The sequence below is a fragment of the Rana temporaria genome, chromosome 13, assembly GCF_905171775.1.
Source record: "Rana temporaria chromosome 13, aRanTem1.1, whole genome shotgun sequence".
In the NCBI taxonomy this organism is placed as follows: Eukaryota; Metazoa; Chordata; class Amphibia; order Anura; family Ranidae; genus Rana; species Rana temporaria.
In genome coordinates, this window is record NC_053501.1 from 76,830,501 (window position 1) to 76,852,823 (window position 22,323).

At 44.0% G+C, this 22,323-nt stretch overlaps 1 protein-coding gene across 1 annotated transcript in view; it reads right to left on the minus strand.

Moving 5' to 3' along the window:
* Window positions 1-22,323, minus strand: part of NUSAP1 (nucleolar and spindle associated protein 1) — a 132,525-nt gene that overhangs the window by 61,964 nt on the left and 48,238 nt on the right. The window contains exon 5 of the mRNA XM_040332709.1: window positions 6,303-6,415. Coding sequence (XP_040188643.1) covers window positions 6,303-6,415 — 113 coding nt within the window. The remainder of the gene's footprint in view (window positions 1-6,302; window positions 6,416-22,323) is intronic.

The window sequence follows — 22,323 nt, forward strand, 5'->3', positions numbered from 1 at the left end:
GTCCCTTTAAGAAAAAAAAAATCCCAAAAAAGGTACTTAGGTGCACGGTGTCCGAGCGCCGGGCACAGTGCAGTGTGGGTAGCGCCACGTCTGTGCATTCACGGGATTTGCTACATTGGCAGCAAACAAATGCCTTTGTGGCGCTCTCCATCCTTATTCCAATTTTTTGTTATTTAGTCAGTGGCAATAGTGGCCAGAACAGCCCCCCCCCCCCGTTTGTTAAAAGTTTTTTTAGATGTAACATTGGGCGAAAATAGCGGCACCCCCCCATGCTTAAGCAAAGTTTATTTTTATTTTTTTATTTAATTGGTGGAAATAGCGGCAGGAAGGAAATTCTCCCCTCCCCCCCTGCTTATTCAATAGTTTTTTTATATTCAATTGGTGGAAATAGCGGCTGGAATGGAACCCCCCCCCCCCCCCCGCGCTTATTCAAAGTTTTTTAATATTTAACTTTGGGCGAAAAATGCAGCCGGACTCTAGTCCACCCCTCCGCCTATTCAAAGTTAACAGTGTTTTTTTTATATTTAATATTCGCCGAAAATAGCAGCTGGCGACCTCGCTTATTCCAAAAAAATTTTTTTTATATTTAATGTTTGGCAGAAATAGCAGAGAACACAAGCCCCCCCCCCCTGCTTATTAAAAAGAAATTGCAAATTGTCGTGCGACTTGGGACTGGAAAGTCACAGGATAAGTCAAACCCGATGAGAACCGTTCATATCTGTGCAACTTCAAGTCACAGCGACTTTCGAAGTAGTCCCTGCATTACTTTTGTCCCACTTTCATGTGACTTGAGGTCCATAGACCTCCAGAATACACAGGCATTGCTTCAAGTCGCTGCAAAATCGCAGCAAAAAATTGTGGCAGAATCTTGCGACTTTCAGGCTAACAGTCAAAGTTTGATGAGACTTAAAGCAATGCCTGTGTATTCTGGAGGTCTATGGACCTCAAGTTGCATCAAAGTGGGACCAAAGAAATGCAGGGACTACTTTGAAGTCAATGTGACTTGAATTCGCACAGATATGAACGGTTCTCATTGGAAATCATGGGGTACGACTTGTCATGAACGTTGAAGTCCCAAGTTGCAGAACAAGTAGTGCAGTATGTGCGCAGTCTCTGGCAATCTCGTGCAGTATGTGCGCAGTCTCTGGCAATCTCGTGCAGTATGTGCGCAGTCTCTGGCAATCTCGTGCAGTATGTGCGCAGTCTCTGGCAATCTCGTGCAGTATGTGCGCAGTCTCTGGCAATCTCGTGCAGTATGTGCGCAGTCTCTGGCAATCTCGTGCAGTATGTGCGCAGTCTCTGGCAATCTCGTGCAGTATGTGCGCAGTCTCTGGTAATCTCGTGCAGTATGTGCGCAGTCTCTGGTAATCTCGTGCAGTATGTGCGCAGTCTCTGGTAATCTCGTGCAGTATGTGCGCAGTCTCTGGTAATCTCGTGCAGTATGTGCGCAGTCTCTGGTAATCTCGTGCAGTATGTGCGCAGTCTCTGGTAATCTCGTGCAGTATGTGCGCAGTCTCTGGTAATCTCGTGCCCATTTAGAGTCCTTCATAACTAACAGTGTAATTTTTTTAGTTTGTTTGCGCAGAGAAGACTACCAGGACTTTTAGCGTATAGAGCGAAAGTGCTGGACCCTAGAGCCCAGTCCTCTGAAGAGTCTCATTACAGACGACACCTCATGCATGAGGCCCGGATCCCATCCAGTTTCAGCGTAAATTTGACGTCTTGGATCTGAAAGCATAGCTCTTTTTACCCCCAGAGGGCCTCTTTGGTAGAGAGCTTTCCTTAGCACATCCTTCACGCATCCAACACCTTAGACATTATAGGGGTTATATGGAGGGGGAACTGTATTCAATTGGTTGTGCCAGTATCCGTTGGTGACCCTTAACCCATTATGTAAAGAATGGCTCTGTGTCCCGTGGTGTACGATAAAGAAAAGTTTATAGTTACATAGTTAGTCAGGTTGGAAAAAAAAAAAAAAGGACACACTCCATCAACTTCAACCATAAGAATATATCATGGAAAAGGGGTTATTGCTACTTTTAGAGCAGGTAAAATGCAGAGAGCGTGTCAAAACTTTAAAAAAATGCATGCGTCTCATGAAGCAGAATATTGATGTACCGGTAATCACATATTGCTGATCTGTGAATATCCAATAGGATTCATCCTAACCCACCCCACGTTGGAGCAAAATGGACTATGCTTTATAGCAGGGTTTGACAAATTTGCTTGGAATCTAGGAGCCAGCTAAAAAAGTTAGGAGCCAGAAAACGCACCCCATCCCACCAAGCTTTAGCGCAGAAGTGAACGCATTCGTGAGTAGTGCCCGCATATGTAAACGGTATTAAAACCACACATGAGGTATCACCGCGATTGGTAGAGCGAGAGCAATAATTCTAGCCATAGACCTCCTCTAACTTAAAACATGCAACCTGTAGAATTTTTTAAACGTCGCCTATGGAGATTTTAAAGGTTAAAAGTAGGGCTGCAACTAACGATTATTTTCATAATCGATTAGTTGGCCGATTTTTTTTTACTTTTTGCTATAATAAATATCCCCCAAAAACATATATACAGTTTAGGCCGATACGTATTCTTCTACCCTTCTTCTACCCTTTTTTTTTTTTTAACAAAAATCGCAATAAGCGTTTATCGATTGGTTTGCGCAAAATTTATAGCGTTTACAAAATAGGGGATAGTTTTTGTGCATTATTATTTTTTTTACTACTAATGGCGGCGATCAGTGATTTTTTACGTGACTGCGACATTATGGCGGACACTTCGGACAATTTTGACACATTTTTGGGACCATTGTCATTTTCACAGCAAAAAATGCATTTAAATTTCATTGTTTATTGTGAAAATGACAGTTGCAGTTTGGGAGTCAACCACAGGGTGCGCTCAAGGAGTTATGTTTCACCTAGTGTGTGTTTACAACTGTAGGGGGGTGTGGCTGTAGGTCTGACATCGATTGTGTCTCCCTATAAAAGGGATGACACGATCGATGCAGCCGCCACAGTGAAGCACAGGGAAGCCGCGTTTACATACGGCTCTCCCCGTTCTTCAGCTCCGGGGAGCGATCGCGAGGGGGCGGCTAGGAACGAATAGCCGCGCCCTCATCCCGGATCGCTCCCACGGAAGAACAGACTGCCGCATGTACCGGGGGGGGGGGTCCCGATCAGACCCCCGACCTGCGGAAAGGCAGGGACATACATGTACGCACATCTGCCTGTACGTGCCATTCTGTGGACGTACATGTACATGCGGCGGTCGTTAAGCGGTTAAAGTGATTTTTTTTTTTTTTTTTAAACAAACTTGTTATACTTACCTGCTCTGTGTAATGGTTTTGCACAGAGCCGCCCAGATCTTCCACTTCTGGGGTCCCTCACCGATGCTTCTGGCTCCTCCTGCTTTCAGAGTGCCTCAATAGCAAGCAGCAAAGTATAGTATAGAGCGCCCGCTATAGCAAGGTAAAAAAAATTCTGCCTTTAGAACCACTCACTTTCCCATGAGGGATTGCTCCTCACACTTTCACATTCACAAATTCTCAGGCACTTAGTGACATGTATGACCTCCGCAAAAAGCAGGAAGCCTCCAGCGCCGCTTCCACCCTTCTCATGCCACCCCGGTGGTGGACATAGGACACTGAGGTGGCATTGTCTAATTGGATCTTGATCGGGAGCTCCCGTAAGGAGGTTCGTCCAGCACTCTTGAAACAACCCGATTACTCGCAACTCCAGGACAGTGAAGGACAGGCAAGTCTCCAACAGCCTTCTACAGATCCCAAAGCCATGACTGCTCCCCGGTCAAACAGGGTGGCCCCAGGAAAAAAGGACCGTTTCAGACAAAGTTGGTTATCCAGAGAGGCCATAGATTCAGCCCATGCGGATAGGATGTTCTTCTGCATTACTCTTGTAGGGAACTGCGCACACTGGACTGCCTCAGACTGTATGCAGGACTGTTTGACCCCATGACCCTGACGCAGCAGTTAGGGTTGGAGATGTCAATGCCAAACTGTAGAATATTGCATTAATGTTTTAATATATATTATTTTTACATTTCATGTAAATAGTTAAAGGTTTTTTTTACTATTGGTGTCTTGAAAGTCCATACTTCTCACTCCAAATACATATTGTTTAAAATAGGATGTGGCATCTGATATATCTGCATGCATCCGCAGTACCATCCTGTGTTGGTGCAATAGTCTAGTTGTTTACCGATATCCAGCACCAAAAAGGACAGATGCTCCCTCCATTGTGAAGGACCGTACTGGTCAACCCCCGACACTGCAAGCCTGCCCCCACACATCCAGAAGACAAAATCACACAGAAAGTGGGAGGGCAGGGGCCCTTAAAGCGGGGGTTCACCCTATAAAAAAAAAAAAAAAAAATCTTCTAGCATAAAATTAGGCATAGTAGCGCGAGCTACAGTATGCCCGTCTTGATTTTTTTTAGTGCGGTACTCACAGTGCAATCCTACATTGAAGATACCGACTCCCCGCGGGGAATGGGTGTTCCTATCCAGACGGAGGATGATTGACGGCCGGCTCTGGCACGTCACGCTTCTCCGGAAATAGCCGAAATAGGCTTGGCTCTTCACGGCGCCTGCGCATAGTCTGTCGCAGGCGCCGTATAGCGCCGAGACCTACTCCGGCTGTCTTCGGGGAGCGTGACGTGCCATAGCCGGCCGTCAATCATCCTCCGTCTGGATAGGAATGCCCATTCCCCGCGGGGAGTCGGAATCTTCTATACAGGATTGCACTGTGAGTACCGCGCTAAAAAAAAAATCAAGACAGGCATACTGTAGCTCGCGCTACTATGCCTTAATTTATGCTAAAATGTTGCTATGGAGGGTGAACCACCGCTTTAAGCAAGATGGCAGCTGTAACTTGCATTCCTTCCAACCGATTCTGCCCGGTCCGCCCCCACTGGCCCGACCAGCAAAGGAGGGCGCTGGTCTTACAATAGCGGAAGCAGGCAAACAAGTGCCCAAAGTTAAAATGGCAGCCGACACAGCATTGGCCCAGAGGCTGCAAAGTCACGGCCTTTCTTTTCGGATAGCACGTGGCACAGGAAGGCTCAAAACAGAGGCCCCAGGCAAGGAGGGGAGTCAGGAACCACCTCCCACAGACGGACAAGCCAGCCAATACCAGGCCATGAGGCTTCATGCCTGCTTGGCCTGGCCACCACAACCTCTGGATACTCCAGCAACCTGGAGGGGGGGGGGGGTTTAGGCGCACAAGCAGCATTCAGTCCAGACCTCTGCAACCCAGACCAGGGGTCCGCAGATAATGGGCATCTGGGGAAACAGTCACAGGTACATACAGCCCGGCATCCCAGCACTGAGACCCACTTGGAGTCCGGAAAGATTGGGGGCCCCTAACCCTACACCACGTGCCCCTGATAGTGGGGCAACAGAAGGGACAGACCTGGAAGGGAGAAGGAGAACCCCTTGAGGGACTGACCACCCCAGGAAGCATCTGCCCCCCACACCATGTACACGGAAGGTAGGGAGGGGGCATATCTACGAACTGATCAAGCTGGAGCGTGCAGGCAAGGTTCCCATTAAAACATCCTCTTTACCAAAGTGGGGGCTTGTCGGTCAGGGTAACACTGACACAGACCATAGGCAACCGGTCATGTGTCCCTGCGAGACATTTAGCTCCCGCTTTCCAGGATGGAGCATAGCCACGTCCGACCAAGCACAGAGCTAGCAGTCTGCACATGCTTTTGGCCAGACTGGGGTGACCACTGGATATAGATTATCCAGTTTTTCACCCAGCCTGGGTGTTGATTGAAGAAATCCTCAGGAAAAAATCCCAGGAAAAAAAAAAAAAAAAAGTATGAAACCACAGGTCCCAGCAGTGAACTAGTTCCTTACTCTTGAACACTAGGCAGAAAGACTGGATTGCCTATAGCGGAGAGATATTTTATATCAGCTAGGACCGGCCATAGGCAGTGCTGCATTTATTTTCTTCCTAGTGTCCTAGGTGGCGCTATAACCTTACAGTCAAGATTCAGAAGAACTGTGTCCGTCAATAAACGCAAGATTTAAAAAAAAAAAAAAAAAAAAAAAAACATTTATGCCGATTGTACATTTATCTTTTTTTCTGCAGAAGCTGCATTTTACCTATTTGCTGACAATAGTTGGAAAGTGTGCCCCCATTTCTTTACAACAAATACATGCACATAGGTAAACATACTTTTCACAGAAGAGGAGTACCATAACATTACTATAGGAACAAATACCAAAAACAAAAAAAAAAAAGGAAAAAAAAAAACCTGTTGTGTTAAATTCTAATTTACCTTGGCTTCATGAATGGAATTGCTCACAGCATCCAGACGCGTCTTTTTTCTTTCCATGTATTTATCGATAGACTCCATTTTCTTAAAATGAGCTTCATGCAATTTTTTAAAGTCTATGGGGAAAAAAAAAAAAAAAAAAAAATCACAATTCAGTGCAAAAGAACTGAACCACACCATAAGAAACAGAAATATGTTCCCATTCCAAAGTATCCAGCACTGATGAGTGTATTTTTAAATACTGGGTTTACATATTCTTTAACCACTTAAAGACTGGGAAATTTTCCCTCTTATTGACCAGGCCAGAGGTCACTTTAACTGACAATTGCGCGGTCATGTGATGCTGTACCCAAAGTTGATGTCCTTTAAATTTTTTTGTGCTTTAGAAAAAAAAAAACAGTTTTCTTTTTGATATGATAAACATCCCCAAATGTTTAAAAAAAAAAAATGTCTTCATCAGTTTAGGCCAATATGTATTCTTCTACATATTTGTTAAAAAAAAAATGCAATAAAAGTATATTGATTGGTTTACGCTATAACTTTTGCGTAAACCAAAAGTTATAGCGTCGACAAAATAGATTTATGGCATTTTTATGGCGGTGATCAGCAATTTTTAGTGGGACTGCGACATTGTGGCGGACAAATCGGACACTTGACACTTTTTGGGTCACAGTTATACAGCGATCAGTGCTATAAAAATGCACTGAATATATGACCGGCAGGGGAATGGGTTAACACAAGTGGTGATCAAGGGGTTAAATTTGTTTCCTAGGTTTTTTTGTTTTTTTTTAACTGTGGGGGGAGGGGACTGACTGGGAGAACAGAGATGGGTGTTACTAATCACTAGACAGACGATCACTCCGTACTTCCCTGTCAGAACAGGGATCTGTTTGTTTACATTGACAGATACCCATTCTGGCTCTGTGGAGTGATCGCGTGTGGCCAGCGATCATTGAGGCCAGCCGACCTGCCACAGTATGACGTCGGCAAGTGGTTAAAAACATAGTGGTCCTGGACTCAATAGGCCAGGCCTTCCTACCACACATCTTATTTTAGGGGAGCGTCCCTGCTGACTGTTCTGTTCCATGGGAGTGTAAACAAGTTAAATGCGACCCTGAGGCCAGTTTGTGCTTATCTATGCAAGTCACACCATGCGGGAGGGGGGGGGGGAAATGGATACCTTAGTTACCATTGTGCCATTGCTGGGTGTCCAGTACGTCCCTATACATTTGAGGGGTGGGCTCCCTCCAGCAAGCTATGACTAAACACTAGTATAGTGCGAAACGCGTCAGCTTGACCAGTGTGCTGTGACTTGTAGCGTTTTGGATTTTACAATAAAGGCAATTTTATTCGGAGTGCGGCTGTCCAGAAGAAGTATTTTGTTCTCCCTCCAGGCATACCTTCCCTCAATCCATCCATTATATGTGCGCCAGCTTTGGAGACTCAAATTAATTATATATATATATATATATATATAAAAAAATATTCAGAGTTTAAAATGTTTTCATAACAAGTATATAAAGAAAAGAACAAAACAAGAAGACAAAATCAATCTTGCAACCATTTGTTAAAAAGTATTTTCCTAACAAATTCAATCGAGACCAGGTTACAAAAATGAATACACCCCAATGAAGGTCTTAGGAGGAAAGCTAGTTAAGAGGTCTTGCATAGCAAGATCACTTATTGTTCTCTCACATATATATTATTATTCTTAAAGCCAAATTTACCACCCTAACTCCTCCCAGTTTTTACACTACATAGACGAGTAATATCGAAACGTGCGGATTGTTCCCGATCGCGTTGCTATTACTTTGTGGAACGTTTCGCCGAATCGTTCGCAAAATATCATTTTTGCGGCGAAATTTTCCCACAGGAATGAATGGTGAAGCTTAGAGTGTGGAAATGTCAGAAACTGAAAAATCAAGACATGATTTGTAAACTGCGACCACTCCCTCATTTTCAAGCCGATCTACACAAATCTTATATCAAAACGTTCAGCTATCCCTGCTGTCACTACTTGTGTTCACGGCTAAGCGATCGACCAAACCGTTTTCACAATAGGACAATTTGTTTGCAACCTATGCCATCAATTGACCTCCATTGACTTCCATTGAAATTGGAGTCAGGAAACAAAAAATGTTAGAATATATAAACTGCGACTGTGCCTTCAATTTTTATATTTCAGAGACATACTATACATCAAAATGTAGGTCTTGTGATTCACACAATATAAAGATATTCGCTGTACGATTTATCGTTTTTAAAATACAATCGTTTGAAGGACAAGTATTTAAAAAAAAAAAAAGCAAGAATCTGAGTCTCTGCTTAGAGGCTGCTTGCATATGTTTACATTGGTTTCCTAGGAGACGCTGAGGAGAAAACCCTCACACACAGCTGTGAGGGCTTTCTATAGCTCCTCCCACACAGCTGTAAGGTGATATGGCTCCGTTTGTTTTGGCTCTGCGTAACTTCTGCATGCTCTGCATATAGCAACCAGTCCATAGCAACCAGTTTTTGATGGGGCAAATAGGATGGTGCAGTTTTGATGGGGCAGTTTTTGATGGGACAATGGATCGAACTGGATCGACACACTGTTGGATCCCATTTACATCTCCAGGGGCACTGTCTCCAGTCAGGAGTATTGGTGGAGGAAAGACCACGTCGCACAATTTCCACAGAAATCGTATCTTTTTTAGTTTTTAGATAACAAATCCTAAACAAGAATTCAATTACAGGCAAGTCGAATTATCCATTTAGCAGGTGTCTAGCAGACAGCCGATTACAAAAGGGCATTACTTAACCCACTTCCATACCAGGCACTTACACACCTTCCTGCCCAAGCCAATTTTCAGCTTTCAGCACTGTCGCACTTTGAATGACAATTGCACGGTCATGCTACACTGTACCCAAATGAAATTTTTATCATTTTGTTCCCACAAATGGAGCTTTTTGGTGGTATTTGATCACCTCTGCGATTTTTATTTTTTGCGCAACTAAAAAAAAAAAAAAAAGACATTTTTGAAAAAAACGTTTATTTTGTTCTGTTATTTTTTGTAAAAAAGTATGTTTTCTTCTTAAATTATGGGCACAGAGGCGGCACTGATGGGCACAGAGGCGGCACTGATGGGCACTCATAGGTGGCACTGATAAGTGGGCAATAGGAGGTGCCACTGATTGACACTGGGTGGCACTGATGGACACTGAGCATCATTTCAGTCAGTGCCCATGTTGCCAGTCAGTGCCCATTTGTGGGCACTGATTGGCATCGATTGAGTTCAATTTTTTTTATTGTTTTTTTTCCTATTTTTGCTCCATTGAGCACCGGGGGGCACTCCCTGGTGGTCCAGTGTTGGCATCCGAAGGGAGGGCTGCGCTGATAAACAATCAGCGCGAACCCCCCGTCAGGAGAGCCGATCGGCTCTCCTCTACTCGCGTCTGTCAGACGTGAGTGAGGAAGAGCCGATCAACGGCTCTTCCTGTTTACATCGTGATCAGCTGTGATTGGACGCGGCTGATCACGTGGTAAAGAGCCTCCGCCAGAGGCTCTTTACCGAGATCGGCGATGCTGGCTGTCAGACTGACACCCCACATCACTGATCGTCGCGCCAGCATTTAATCCTGCAGGACGTCAAGTCAGGATTTCAAAACCACTTCCCGGATGTCAATTGACCGGGCGGGAAGTGGTTAAAGAAAACCCCTTCCCATTTCATGCTGTCAGAAAATGACACCACATGGAAGAGAAATATTACAAGGCCTGAGAAAGAGAATACATTTCTTTACACAAGAAAGGTGACGTCTACAAGGTGGTCAACAGAGCTGCAATCATCTCAGACATCCAGGCCATTCACGCAAGTTAACACTTCGTCAGGAGCGTCTGAGGTGAAGGGTTGAAGAAAATCGCCATGCAAGTTCACTGCAGTTAGTCAAGTAGTAGAAAGCCAAACTGGGGTGATTGTTTCCCGTGAAACACAATACGACATACACTGTAGAAGAATAGCTTGCATGGGTGTGGCCTATGAAGGAAGCCTGTTTTAAAGCCCATGCACAAAAAGAAGACCGCTGGGACTCTGTACTCTGGAGTGATGAGACAAATGTTTTTTGGAACTGAGGGCTTCAAAACAAAATGGCCTCGAAAAGGTGAGGAGTACAAAGAAAAATGAAGGCATACAGTGAAACATGGTGAAAGCAGTGTCCTTCTGTTCGGCTGAATGAGTGCTGCTGGTGTTGGAGAGCTGTATTTCATTGATATCATTATGAATTTACAGATGCTCTACAGTGAAAGAAGATGCTAGCATTGCTTTGTGACCTTGGTTGTCGTGCACTTGTCCAACATAATGATCCAAAACACACATCTTAAGGCCACTGTTGCATTACAGGGTGAAAGTGATTCAGTGACCAACTAGGTCTCCTGATCTGAACCGAATCGAAAACCTATGGGGAATTCTGAAGAGTGTCTAGCATCCAGGCTATAAAAGGTCGTTCTTTATAAAATGGACAAAGATAGATGTTGCAATATGTCGCCAACTTGTTCATTCCATGCCTAGAAGACTTGGTGCTATCCTTACAAATCATAGGAGGTCATACAAAATATTAGATGTACAGTAAAACCTTGGATTGCGAGCATACTTCGTTCCAGAAACATGCTTGTAATCCAAAGCACTCTTATATAAAAGCGAATTTTCCCATAAGAAATAATGGAAACACAAAAAAATTTGTTCCACAACCATTTATCCATAAGTCCTTCAGTGTATAGTCCATAAAAAAAAAAAAGGATTATAGCAGTGCAACCATAATATGTCCATCCACAAATGGAAGCCTCCACAAGGAGATTAGGACAATCCAGCAGGAGCTACAGAGTATAAAAAAGAGGCGCCTCGAAGTGTAGCAATATTATTACGTCCCATGCCCATGTAGTTTTAATTCGCAAGCCAGGTAAAGACAGGTCCTACTGCGCCTCAGAGGCCCATCTCCCTATTAAACACAGACAAACATGAACATTTTCATACGATACCAGATTGTATGATTTTTGTTTAATCATTAGTTTTCATCCAAAAATACAATACAAATACACTACAACACATGACATCACTTTTGAACTTTTATTCCTTCATACAAGATTTTTCTTACTTTAGTAACCTCTTCATTTTCGATCTGAAGACTAGCATACAAAAAAACAAACAAAAAAAAAACCGCACGATTGTCCGTCCGATAATCTCATTGTGTACTAGGTTTTATCCAAATTTTCTATACAGGCATGCCCCACTTTAAGTACACTCACTTTACATACACTCGCGTGTAAGGACATACCCGCGAGTGTATGTAAAGTGCCTTACAAGTACCGTACAGGCATTTTGCAGCCGCAGTAGAAAGAGCTGAAGCTCCAATCAAATAGCCCACCCTGTTCCAGTGTGCCCCTGACACCCCCACTACAGCCTCTGAGACCTCAACTACAGCTTCTGACACCCCACTACACCCTAAAAGTAAAAAAAGGTATTGTTTCACTTTAAGTACATTTTCATTTTACATACATGCTCTGGTCCCATTGTGTACTTAAAAGTGGGGTATGCCTGTATTGGCTTTTGCACTCAGGCTTATTTTTCAATTGAAGTAACAGATCACTCTTTCCTGTTAATTTGCATATATTCCCGCTGTTGACGCCAAGTGGAAAATTCATCCCATTTGATTAAGACAAATAGGACCCAATGATCATACATCAGATCAACTGTCTTCTCAGAAGCACATAAGGGCACTTTTGCCAACGGTATGTTTTTGGGATTCATTTAAAAAGGTAATTTATGGGGAGTACCATCTCTTACATTAACAAAACTTCTAGACAGGAAGAATTGCTTAAAGCCTACACAACTGCAGAGAATAATTTTCAGTCAAACTCCTCCAATAAACTGGGAAAGTTTGTGTTTATATACAAACCAGATGGCTAATAAAAATTATTCTTCACTAACCAAAATTATTTTGAAGTTATAAATTACCACTGGTACCACGCACAAAATTGTGAATAAAAATATAAAAGCAATGTGTGAAAGTCAAACATGTCTCATATTCAGAGCAACTTATGTGTCGGTTATATAAATCAAATATTATACAGTGCCTTGAAAAGTATTCATATCCCTTGAAATATTCCACATTTTGTCATGTTGCAACCAAAAACTTAAGGTATTTTATTGGGATGTTATGTCATATAGACCAACACAAAGTGGCACATAATTGTGAAGTAGAACGAAAATAAGTGGTTAACATTTTTTACAAATTTGTGAAAAGTGTGGCGTGTATTAGAGCTGCACGATTAATCGTTAAGGCTGCATTCACACCTAGGCGTATATACGCCTGAAGCGCGACGCCGCAGCCGCCCCTCATACGCTGGAGGGGCGATTTTACATGATCGGCTATGGAGATGGTTCACATCTCCACGCCTGAAAAAAGGTCCCGGACCTTTTTTTCAGGCGTCTTTCGGCATAGGAGATTCACGTTTTGTCGCCGCGAATCGCGGTACAAAACACCGCTATTTGCCGCCGCAATTCGCGGGACAAAACGCCGCGATTCAGTACGCCTAGGTGTGAATGCAGCCTAAGAATCGAGATTGCGATTCTTTCCTCTCACGATCTTAAAACATTTTCCCCGATTCTATGCAGAGTTCTCTGCTCACAAACACTAAAACAGTCTGCCAAGTTTATCAACATTCCTCAGCCGCTGAGCTAACTATAAACATTGTAACGTTTTTTTCTTTAACCACTTCCATACAGGGCTTTTATACACACATCCATACCAGGCCTATTCTGGCACTTCTCTCCTACAAGTCATAATTTTTTTGCTAGAAAATTACGCAGAACCCCCAAACATTATATATGTTTTTTTTAGCAGACACCCTACGGAATAAAACGACGGTCATTGAAAAGTTTTATCTTGCACGGTATTGGCGCAATAATTTTTCAAACGCCTTTTTTTAGAAAAAAAAATGTTTCATGAATTAAAAAAAAAAAAAAACAGTAAAGTTAGCCCAATTTTTTTGTAAAATATGAAAGATGTTACACCGAGTAAATAGATACCCAACATGTCACGCTTTAAAATTGCGCACACTCATGGAATGGCGCCAAACTTCGGTACTTAAAAATCTTTGACATTTTTTACAGGTTACCAGTTTAGATTTACAGAGGAGATCTAGTGCTAGAATTGTTGCTGGCACTCTAACGCACGCGGCGATACCTCACATATGTGGTTTAAACGGCGTTTACATATGTCGGCGGGACTTGCGTGTGCGTTCGCTTCTGCGCGCGAGCTACTGGGGACAGGGGCGTTAAAAAAAAAAATTGTATTTTTTTTTTTAAATATTTATTTTTTTACACTTTTGTTTAATTTTTTTTTTTTATTATCACTTTTATTCCTATTACAAGGAATGTAAACATCCCTTGTAATAGGAATGTGTATGACAGGTACTCTTTATGGAGAGATGCGGGGTCAATAAGACCCCACATCTCTCCTCCAGGCTGGAAAGCATGAGATCGGTGAAAAAAAATTCACCGATCTCATGATCAGTGTTGCTTAGCAGCCGCAATTGCGGCTTTGTTTACTTATGGGGACCCGGGCGTGACGTCATCACATCGCGCCCGGGTCCTCCAACGGTCATAGAGATGATCGGACGATTCGTTCTCCGGGCCCCCGATGGCACAGGAGAGCCCGGAGAAGCACCGGATGGTGGCGGAAGAGGGGGGGTTCCCCTCCCGCCGCCTGTAAGAACGATCTAGCGGCGGAACCGCCGCTATGATCGTTCTTACGTTGTGCAGAATTGCCAGGAGAAGAGAAGGATATCTGAATGATGCCTCTAGCTGCAGGCATCATTCAGATATCGCCCCACAATACCCAGGATGTCATATGACGTCCACCCGGATCGTTAGAGGTCCTTTGTGGACGTCATTTTACAATGGGCTGGTATGGATGTGGTTAAAACAAAAAGGAATGACCTTTGGTCTGTAAATGAGGGAAGTTTAACCACTTAAAGCGGTTGTAAACTCAGAAAAAAAACCTGCAAGACAAAAAAGGTATAATGAGCTAGTATGCATCGCATACTAGCTCATTATGAAATACTTACCTTAGATCAAAGCTGTTGCAGCGGTCACCACACATTGCTGTGACCGGCAACATGTCTCCTGGAGTTATTTCCGGGTTCATGGGCTCAGGCCAGAGACGCGATGACATGACTCCTATGCATGTGCACTGGAGACGCCGGTCACAGCACAACTACGGAAGAAATGGCTCGAGCGAGCAGTTTAGTGCGCATGTAGCATGCAGATACAGTGAATATCTCCTAAACTGCAAGATTAGGAGATATTTATGGTACCTATAGGCAAGTCTTATAGGCTTACCTGTAGGTAAAAGTGGTGCAACAGGGTTTACAACCACTTGCCTACCAGGCCAATTCTGACATTTCTCCCCTACATGTAAAAAACTTTTTTTATTTTTTTTATTAGAAACTTACACAGAATCCCCAAACATTACATGTTTTTTTAGCAGAGACCCTAGTGGAAAGAAAAAAAAAAAGGTGATTGTTGCAACTTTTTATCTTGCATCTTCTTTTCATAGTGTGAAAGACGTTACGCCAATTACATACCCAACATATCACGTTTCAAAATTGCATACACGTGGAATGGCGCCAAACTTCGGAACTTAAAAATCCCCAAAGGCAACACTTACATTTTTTTTTACAGGTTACAGGTTTTAAGTTACAGAGGAGGTCATAGGCTATAATTATTGTCCTCGTTCTTAAGTTAGCAGCTATATCTCACATGTGTGGTTTTAACGACGTTTGCATATGTGGGTATGACTTGCATATGCGTTCGCTTCTGCGCGCGAGCACGTGGGGACAGGGCGCTTTGCATTTTTGTTAATTTTACTTAAAATTTTCTAATTTAAAGCTTAAAAAAAAAAAAAAGTATCACTTTTATTCCTATTACAAGGAATGTAAACATCCTCTGTAAAAGGAATAGTGTGCGACAGGTCCTCTTTACAGTGAGATCTGGGGTCAATAAGTCCCCAGATCTCGCGTCTCGGCTGGAAAGCCTGAAATAAAAAATAATATAATAAAAAAATATAAAAACAAAAGCATCCTGGCTTCCCAGCCGAGGCGGGTGCATTTTTTCAAATCCAGAGGCCGGGCGTGATGTCATAACATGCCTGGCCTCCAAACAATCAGACTTCTGGGACCATTTGGCCCCCCCCCCCCGGAAAACTCTATGGTCATCATCCGATGCCGGTCATTTATTTCTCCAGTTTGCCAATCGCAGGGGCGAGATGAGAGAAGCTCCGGAGGGCTACGGGAGGGGACGTCCCCTACCATCGCACGCAAGGATGATCAAGTAGCTGAACAGCCGCTATGATTGTTCTTATGGTGAAGGGAAATGCTGTACAAGAGGATATCTGAATGATGCCTGTAACTGCAGGCATCATTCAGATATCACCATTTAAAGTCCGCAATGTCATATGATGTTGGGTGGGTGGGAAGCGGTTAAAGACTAAGGTCCGGATTCTCAGAGGACTTACGACGGCGTAGCGCCATGTACGCAGTCGTAAGTCTGAATCCCACCCGTCGTATCTATGCGCCTGATTCTTAGAATCAGTTACGCATAGATATCCATTAGATCCGACAGGCGTAAGTCTCTTACGCCTTCGGATCTTAACTGCATTTTTTTTTAGACCGCTAGGTGGCGCTTCCGTTGAATTCCGCGTTGAGTATGCAAATGAGCTAGATACGCGAATTCCCAAACGAACGTACGCGAGGCCGACGCAGTAAAGTTAAGACGTTTACGTTAGGCTTTTCCCGGCGTAAAGTTGCCCCTATATGAGGCGCAACCAATGTTAAGTATGGCCGTCGTTCCCTCGTCGAAATTTGAAAAAGTTACGTCGTTTGCGCAAGTCGTCCGTGAATGGGGCTGGACGTCATTTACGTTCACGTCGAACCAATGACGTCCTTGCGGCGTACTTTGGAGCGATGCACACTGGGAAATTCCACGGACGGCGCATGCGCCGTTCCGCAAAAACGCTTACGCCGGCCGATTTACGCTGTGCCGCTGCAACTTACAGAGCAAGTGCTTTGAGAATACAGCACTTGCCCGTCTAAGTTGCGCGGCGTAACGTAAATCGGATACGTTACGCCGCCGCTGGACGTGAATCTGGGCCTAAACCTTTTTCTGACACTTGTTGGTTTTCAAGTTAAAATCATTTTTCCTAGAAAATTACTTTGAACCCCCAAACATTATATATATATTTTTTAGCACAGACCACCATATTTTAGGTCACACTGTATCTGCGCAGCGGTCTTTCAAATGCAATTTTTTGGAGGAATTTTTTTTTTTTTTTATGAAAAAAAAAAAAAGGGAAAGTTGGTGCAATTTTTTTGTATAATGTGAAAGATCATGTTATGCGGCCACGAGATTTGTGATCTTTATTCTAAGCAAATAAAATTGCCATTCTCATTTTTCCCCAGAATCGTGCATTGGTCTTCAGCCCCCCTGAGGCTGGATTCACACCTATGCATTTTTAGTGCTTTTTGCAAATTTGCACTACAGTCCATGCAACATTGTTTTCTATGGAACACGTTCTGTAGTGCAGAATGCAAAAAGCACTAAAACGTCATAGGTGTGAATGCAGCCTCAGTCAATACTTGTAGAACCACCTTTCACTGCAGTTACAGCTGCAAGTCTTTTTGGGCATGTCTCCACCAGCTTTGCACATCTGGAGATTGAAATTATTGCCCATTCGTCTATGCAAAATAACCCAAACTGTCAGATTGGATGGAGAGCGTCTGAACAGCAATTTTCATGTCTTAACACAGATTCTCAATTGGATTCAGGCCTGGACTTTGACAGGGCCATTCTAACACATGAATATGCTTTGAATAAAACCATTACATTGTAGCTCTGGCTGAATGTTTAGGGTCGTTGAGACTGGGGTGGAGGTTCACCTCCCAGCAGGAAAAGTCTTTTGCAGACTAAAAGATTTTATTCTATAATTCAAAAAGTTTTGCACTATAAAAAATAAACTAAAACAGATATCAAATATAGTCCAAAAGACAGTCTCTCAAATGTACAGTGTTCAAATTGCGTGATTCAACTATGGATATAAAATGGATCCAAATCCCTCCACCAGGCGAGTTGGACTCTTACCAGAGAGCCTGGAAGAAAACACAAAGGAAGAGGCGCCTTCTGAGTGCAAACGGTGTAGACTTTACGATACAAATAAAACGCTTGCATAGAGAGATAAAACCGTGCCAGCATGGAGAAGACAAGTCCTGCAGCAATGTGTCTGTGCATGCTGGTTCCAGCAGCCAAATCACTTGTGGTCCCTGTAGAAGCCGGCCACTGGCTCTGTGTATAGAGAAGGTTTCAGGGAAGAGGGCTGGATAGCATGTGGCCCACAGCCACGCCCGATGTCACCAGAGGTGTTGCAAGGTTTCTAAGCCTGCGTACCGTCAAGGCTTGAAAAAAAAAAAATTTGTAGGTTTTTCAGCCAAAAGCACATCCCTATTCCTGACCACATTAAAGCGGGGGTTCGCCCTGTTAAAAAAAAAAAGTTTTTTTTTATTAGACAATTAAATTCGGCATCGTAGCGCGAGCTACGGTATGCCGGTCTTACATTTTTTATGCCCGTACTCACTGTGGTATCGCTGATTGAAGAATCCGGGGAATGGGCGTTCCTATGGTGAGAGAAGGTGATTGACGGCCGGCCCTGGCACGTCACGCTTCTCCGGAAATAGCCGAAATAGGCTTGGCTATTCATATGCGCAGGCGTCGTGAATAGCCGAGACCTACTCCGGCTGTCTTCGGGGAGCGTGACGTGCCAGAGCCGGCCGTCAATCATCCTCCCTCTCCATAGGCACGCCCATTCCCCGCGGGAGTCGGATTCTTCAATCAACGATACCACAGCGAGTACGGGGATTAAAAATTTAAGACCGGCATACCGTAGCTCGCGCTACGATGCCGAATTTAATGGTCTAATGATGGAAAGGAGGGTGAACTACCGCTTTAAGTGTTGAATCCAAAGAGGAGGTATCGTAACTCCTTTCCTTGAATCAGAACATGAGATTGGGCATTAAAATTAACTATATTAGAACAATTCTGTCTGATGCAGAGAAGTTGTCTATTAGGTACCTCATTCAGCCATGACTGATGGTGGTAGCTATCTTTAGAGATGTATGCATTACGATCAGTACTTTTGAAAAAAGGTGGTTGTCTCAACATTCCTATTTACCACCAGCCCTGACTTCATACACAGATGTCTATTGAAATCGCACCTGAAATCAGCAAAAGTAGTGCAGGAATTACTTTTGCAAATCGGTGCAGCACCACAAGATCGGTGTTGCACCGATTGGAACAGTGCCATTGACTCCAATAGGCTGCGACTTATCATGCGATTTGATCTCTCAACCTAGACTTAAAAGATGCAAAAAAAAAAAAAAAAATGGATCTCCCTTGACTCATCTCATTGAGCTTTATGCCTCCATCGTTCAAATTTAAGGTTGTCAAAAATTCAGTAGAGGAGGCGGGGTTACCCTTCCATAGGAGGAGGATATAATCTATATAACAAGCCCTCAGAGCCCGCTCCGGCCTAGGACGGGCATAGATGACACCCCCCTGCCACTTAGCCATAAAAAGGTTTGCCACACTAGGGGCATATTTAGCATCACATTGCAACCCCTTTACACTGTAAATAAAAAAAATAACCCCCAAACCAAAAAAAAAAATTTTCTCCAATTCACACTTATAAGCTAATCTGGGTTCCCTCCTCAAGGGGACAGACATGTCCCGATCACTCAAAAAAGGTGTCATTTCAATTAGATAGGCACTTTATCAAGAACAATACCGCCTCCCCTTATCTGCAGGCCTCAACTGTTGCAAACCAAATTGTAACCACTTCATTACTGGGCACTTAAACCCCCTTCCTGCCCAGACCAATTTTCAGCTTTCAGCGCGGACGCATTTTGAATGACAATTGCGCGGTCATACAACACTGTACCCAAATTAAAATTATAATTTTTTTCCCCACGAATAGAGCTTTCTTTTGGTGGTATTTGATCATCTCTGCGGTTTTTATTTTTTGCGCTATAAACAAAAAAAGCGACAATTTTGAAAAATGTTTTACAATTTACTTGTTGCTATAATAAATAGCCCGATTAAAAAAATAAAAATAAATAAAAAAAAAAAAAAATTCTCAGTCTAGGCCGATACGTATTGTTCTACATACTTTTGGTAAAAAAAAAAGAAGAAAAAAAAAAAAAGAAATCGCAATAAGCGTCTGGTTTGCGCAAAAGTTATAGCGCCTACAAAATAGGGGACAGAATTCTTTTTTATTATTTATTTTTTTACTAGCAATGGTGTCGATCTGCGATTTTTATTGGGACTGCGACATTATGGAGGACACACAGCGGAAACTTTTGACACCATTCACATTTATACTGCGATCAGTGCTATAAATATGCACTAATTACTGTATAAATGTGACTGGCAGGGAAGGGGTTAACACTAGGGGGTGAGGAAGGGGTTAAATGTATACCCTTGCATAGTGTTTAACTGAAGGGGACTGACTGGGGAGGTGACCGATCTGTGTCCCTATGTACAAGGGACAGATCGGTCTCCTCTCTCCATGACAGGACGTGGATCTGTTTGTTTACACACAGATCCACGTCCTTGTCTGTGTAACCGCTGATCGCGGGTGCCTGGCGGACATCGCGGCCGCCAGGCACGCGCATCAACATTTCTCAGCAAAAAGGTTGGTTTGATTGCCAGAGAGCGACACAGTGGCTGGCACTGTGACGGTTCCATACCCCAAGAGGGGGTATGTCCGCCAGGCACCCGCGATCAGCGGTTACACAGACAAGGACGTGGATCTGTGTGTAAACAAACAGATCCACGTCCTGTCAGGGAGAGAGGAGACCGATCTGTCCCTTGTACATAGGGACACAGATCGGTCACCTCCCCAGTCAGCCCCCTTCAGTTAAACACTATGCAGGGTATACATTTAACCCCTTCCTCACCCCCTAGTGTTAACCCCTTCCCTGCCAGTCACATTTATACTCTCTCCCTGACAGGACGTGGATCTGTTTGTTTACACACAGATCCACGTCCTTGTCTGTGTAACCGCTGATCGCGGGTGCCTGGCGGACATCGCGGCCGCCAGGCACGCGCATCAGCATTTCTCAGTGATGCGGCGGGCACACGCCCGCCCCCAGTGGCTGGAGGCCGGAAGCCGTATATATTGACGGCCTCCCGGCAATTGGCATCCACACTGCGGCCGTATATAGTCGTACGACCGGCAGGAAGTGGTTAAAGTGCATATGAACAAATATCAAACGGCTATGAAAAAGTCCATTGTTGGCAGGTCCTGAAAAGAATTTCCCTCATGCTGGATATTTATAGATGCATGCTTGGTGAAAGTAACACTTTTGATGCCAGTGGGTGGACACTGCAATCCATGCCCCTGCAATGCCTGCACTCACCGGAAATGCACCCCCTCTTGGGGTATGGAACCGTCACAGTGCAAGCCACTGTGTCGCTCTCTGGCAATCAAACCGACCTTTTTGCTGTTCTGTTTTTGCCACTCCAGAGAAAAAGGCCCCACATAGTGTTTTATAATTTTTTTAAAAGTTTATTGATAAAGCTTTTAAAATGGGTACTCACACTTTAGTGGAGAACAAATCGCATGTAATTTTATTAGGAAGTGTTGTGGCGTTCTGCTGCTCGACTGGTTTCGTCTACTGACTTCATTTGGAGCATGCAGGTCGCCTCTTTTACTTCCTTATTTATAGCAAGTTATGACGGTGGTCATTTTTGGTAGGTTTTTGAAGACCGTAGCCTGTTGTATCTCTATATATTAGAAAATACGGCGGCCATTTTGGGTTGGTTTTTGAGGACCGAAGTCTATGGGAACCCATTAGGTTGAGGAATTGAGCGGTCAATATTTATGAGTCCGTAGAAACTAAGGTTAGTGTTGTGACCAGCAGCCATTTTGGGTTAGATTTTGAGGACTGAAGCCCTGCAAGGTCATATTCATAAAGAATAAAATAAAGACATATTTTGGTAAAAAATGACATCCGCGACCCATATTATCCACTCTGTTGCCCAAATCGATTCCAGAGTATCCTCGCAACAACACCCTCAAGACACGGTAGAGTCCAGGCTATCCTCAGATGCCTCCCAGCAGCTGCACCTGCAGCAAGCCCTCATGCAGGGCCATCTTAATAGCATTATGGGCCCATGGGGAAAGTAATGCTCTGGGGCCCCTACAATGAAGACCGTGCAGGTAAACAGAGATCAAGTAGATAGGAGGCAGATAAGCAGAGCTTTCCCTTTTGGGGGCGGGGGGAGCTCCGCATTAACTACATGAACAATCATTCTGTATAGCAAAGAAACAGTGGGAAAATACTACATACATAAAGTAACAAAGCTGTGCATATAATATATCTGCAAGAATGATGCCTCCCCAGCGCTCTGACCCCTCTACACCACAGATATCCCCCCAGCACTGTAACCATATACCATAAGATACCCCTCTCATTGTGACCCCACTTCATACCCAACACCCCCTACACTGTGGCCTCTACATCCCCGATACCTCTAGCACTATAGCCACCCAAGCTACCCCAAGCATTGCTACCCCTATACATCCCAGATCCCCCATAGCATTGTTTTCCCCCCATACACCCTTGACATCCCCCAGTACCATTATTCCATCCATGTGGTACATCCTTTAGTGCATGGAAAACTTTTGGCTCTGTGCCCACCTCCAACAACGCACTCACCTATACCAATCAAGCAGGAACAAGGAGGGGCGGAGGAGAGACCATCCTTCCGGGCATTCCAAGCCTTTTGGTGCAAACAGTACTGCTGACTCCGCAGCTCCCACCCGCAGCCTTTGAGTCCTGAGCATTCAAGCTGCATGGGGCGGGGTCAGAGCATCACTGGCGTTCCGGCCCTGCTGGCTGTGAAAGAATAGGTATCGTTCTGCACAGCGCACTGCTGCC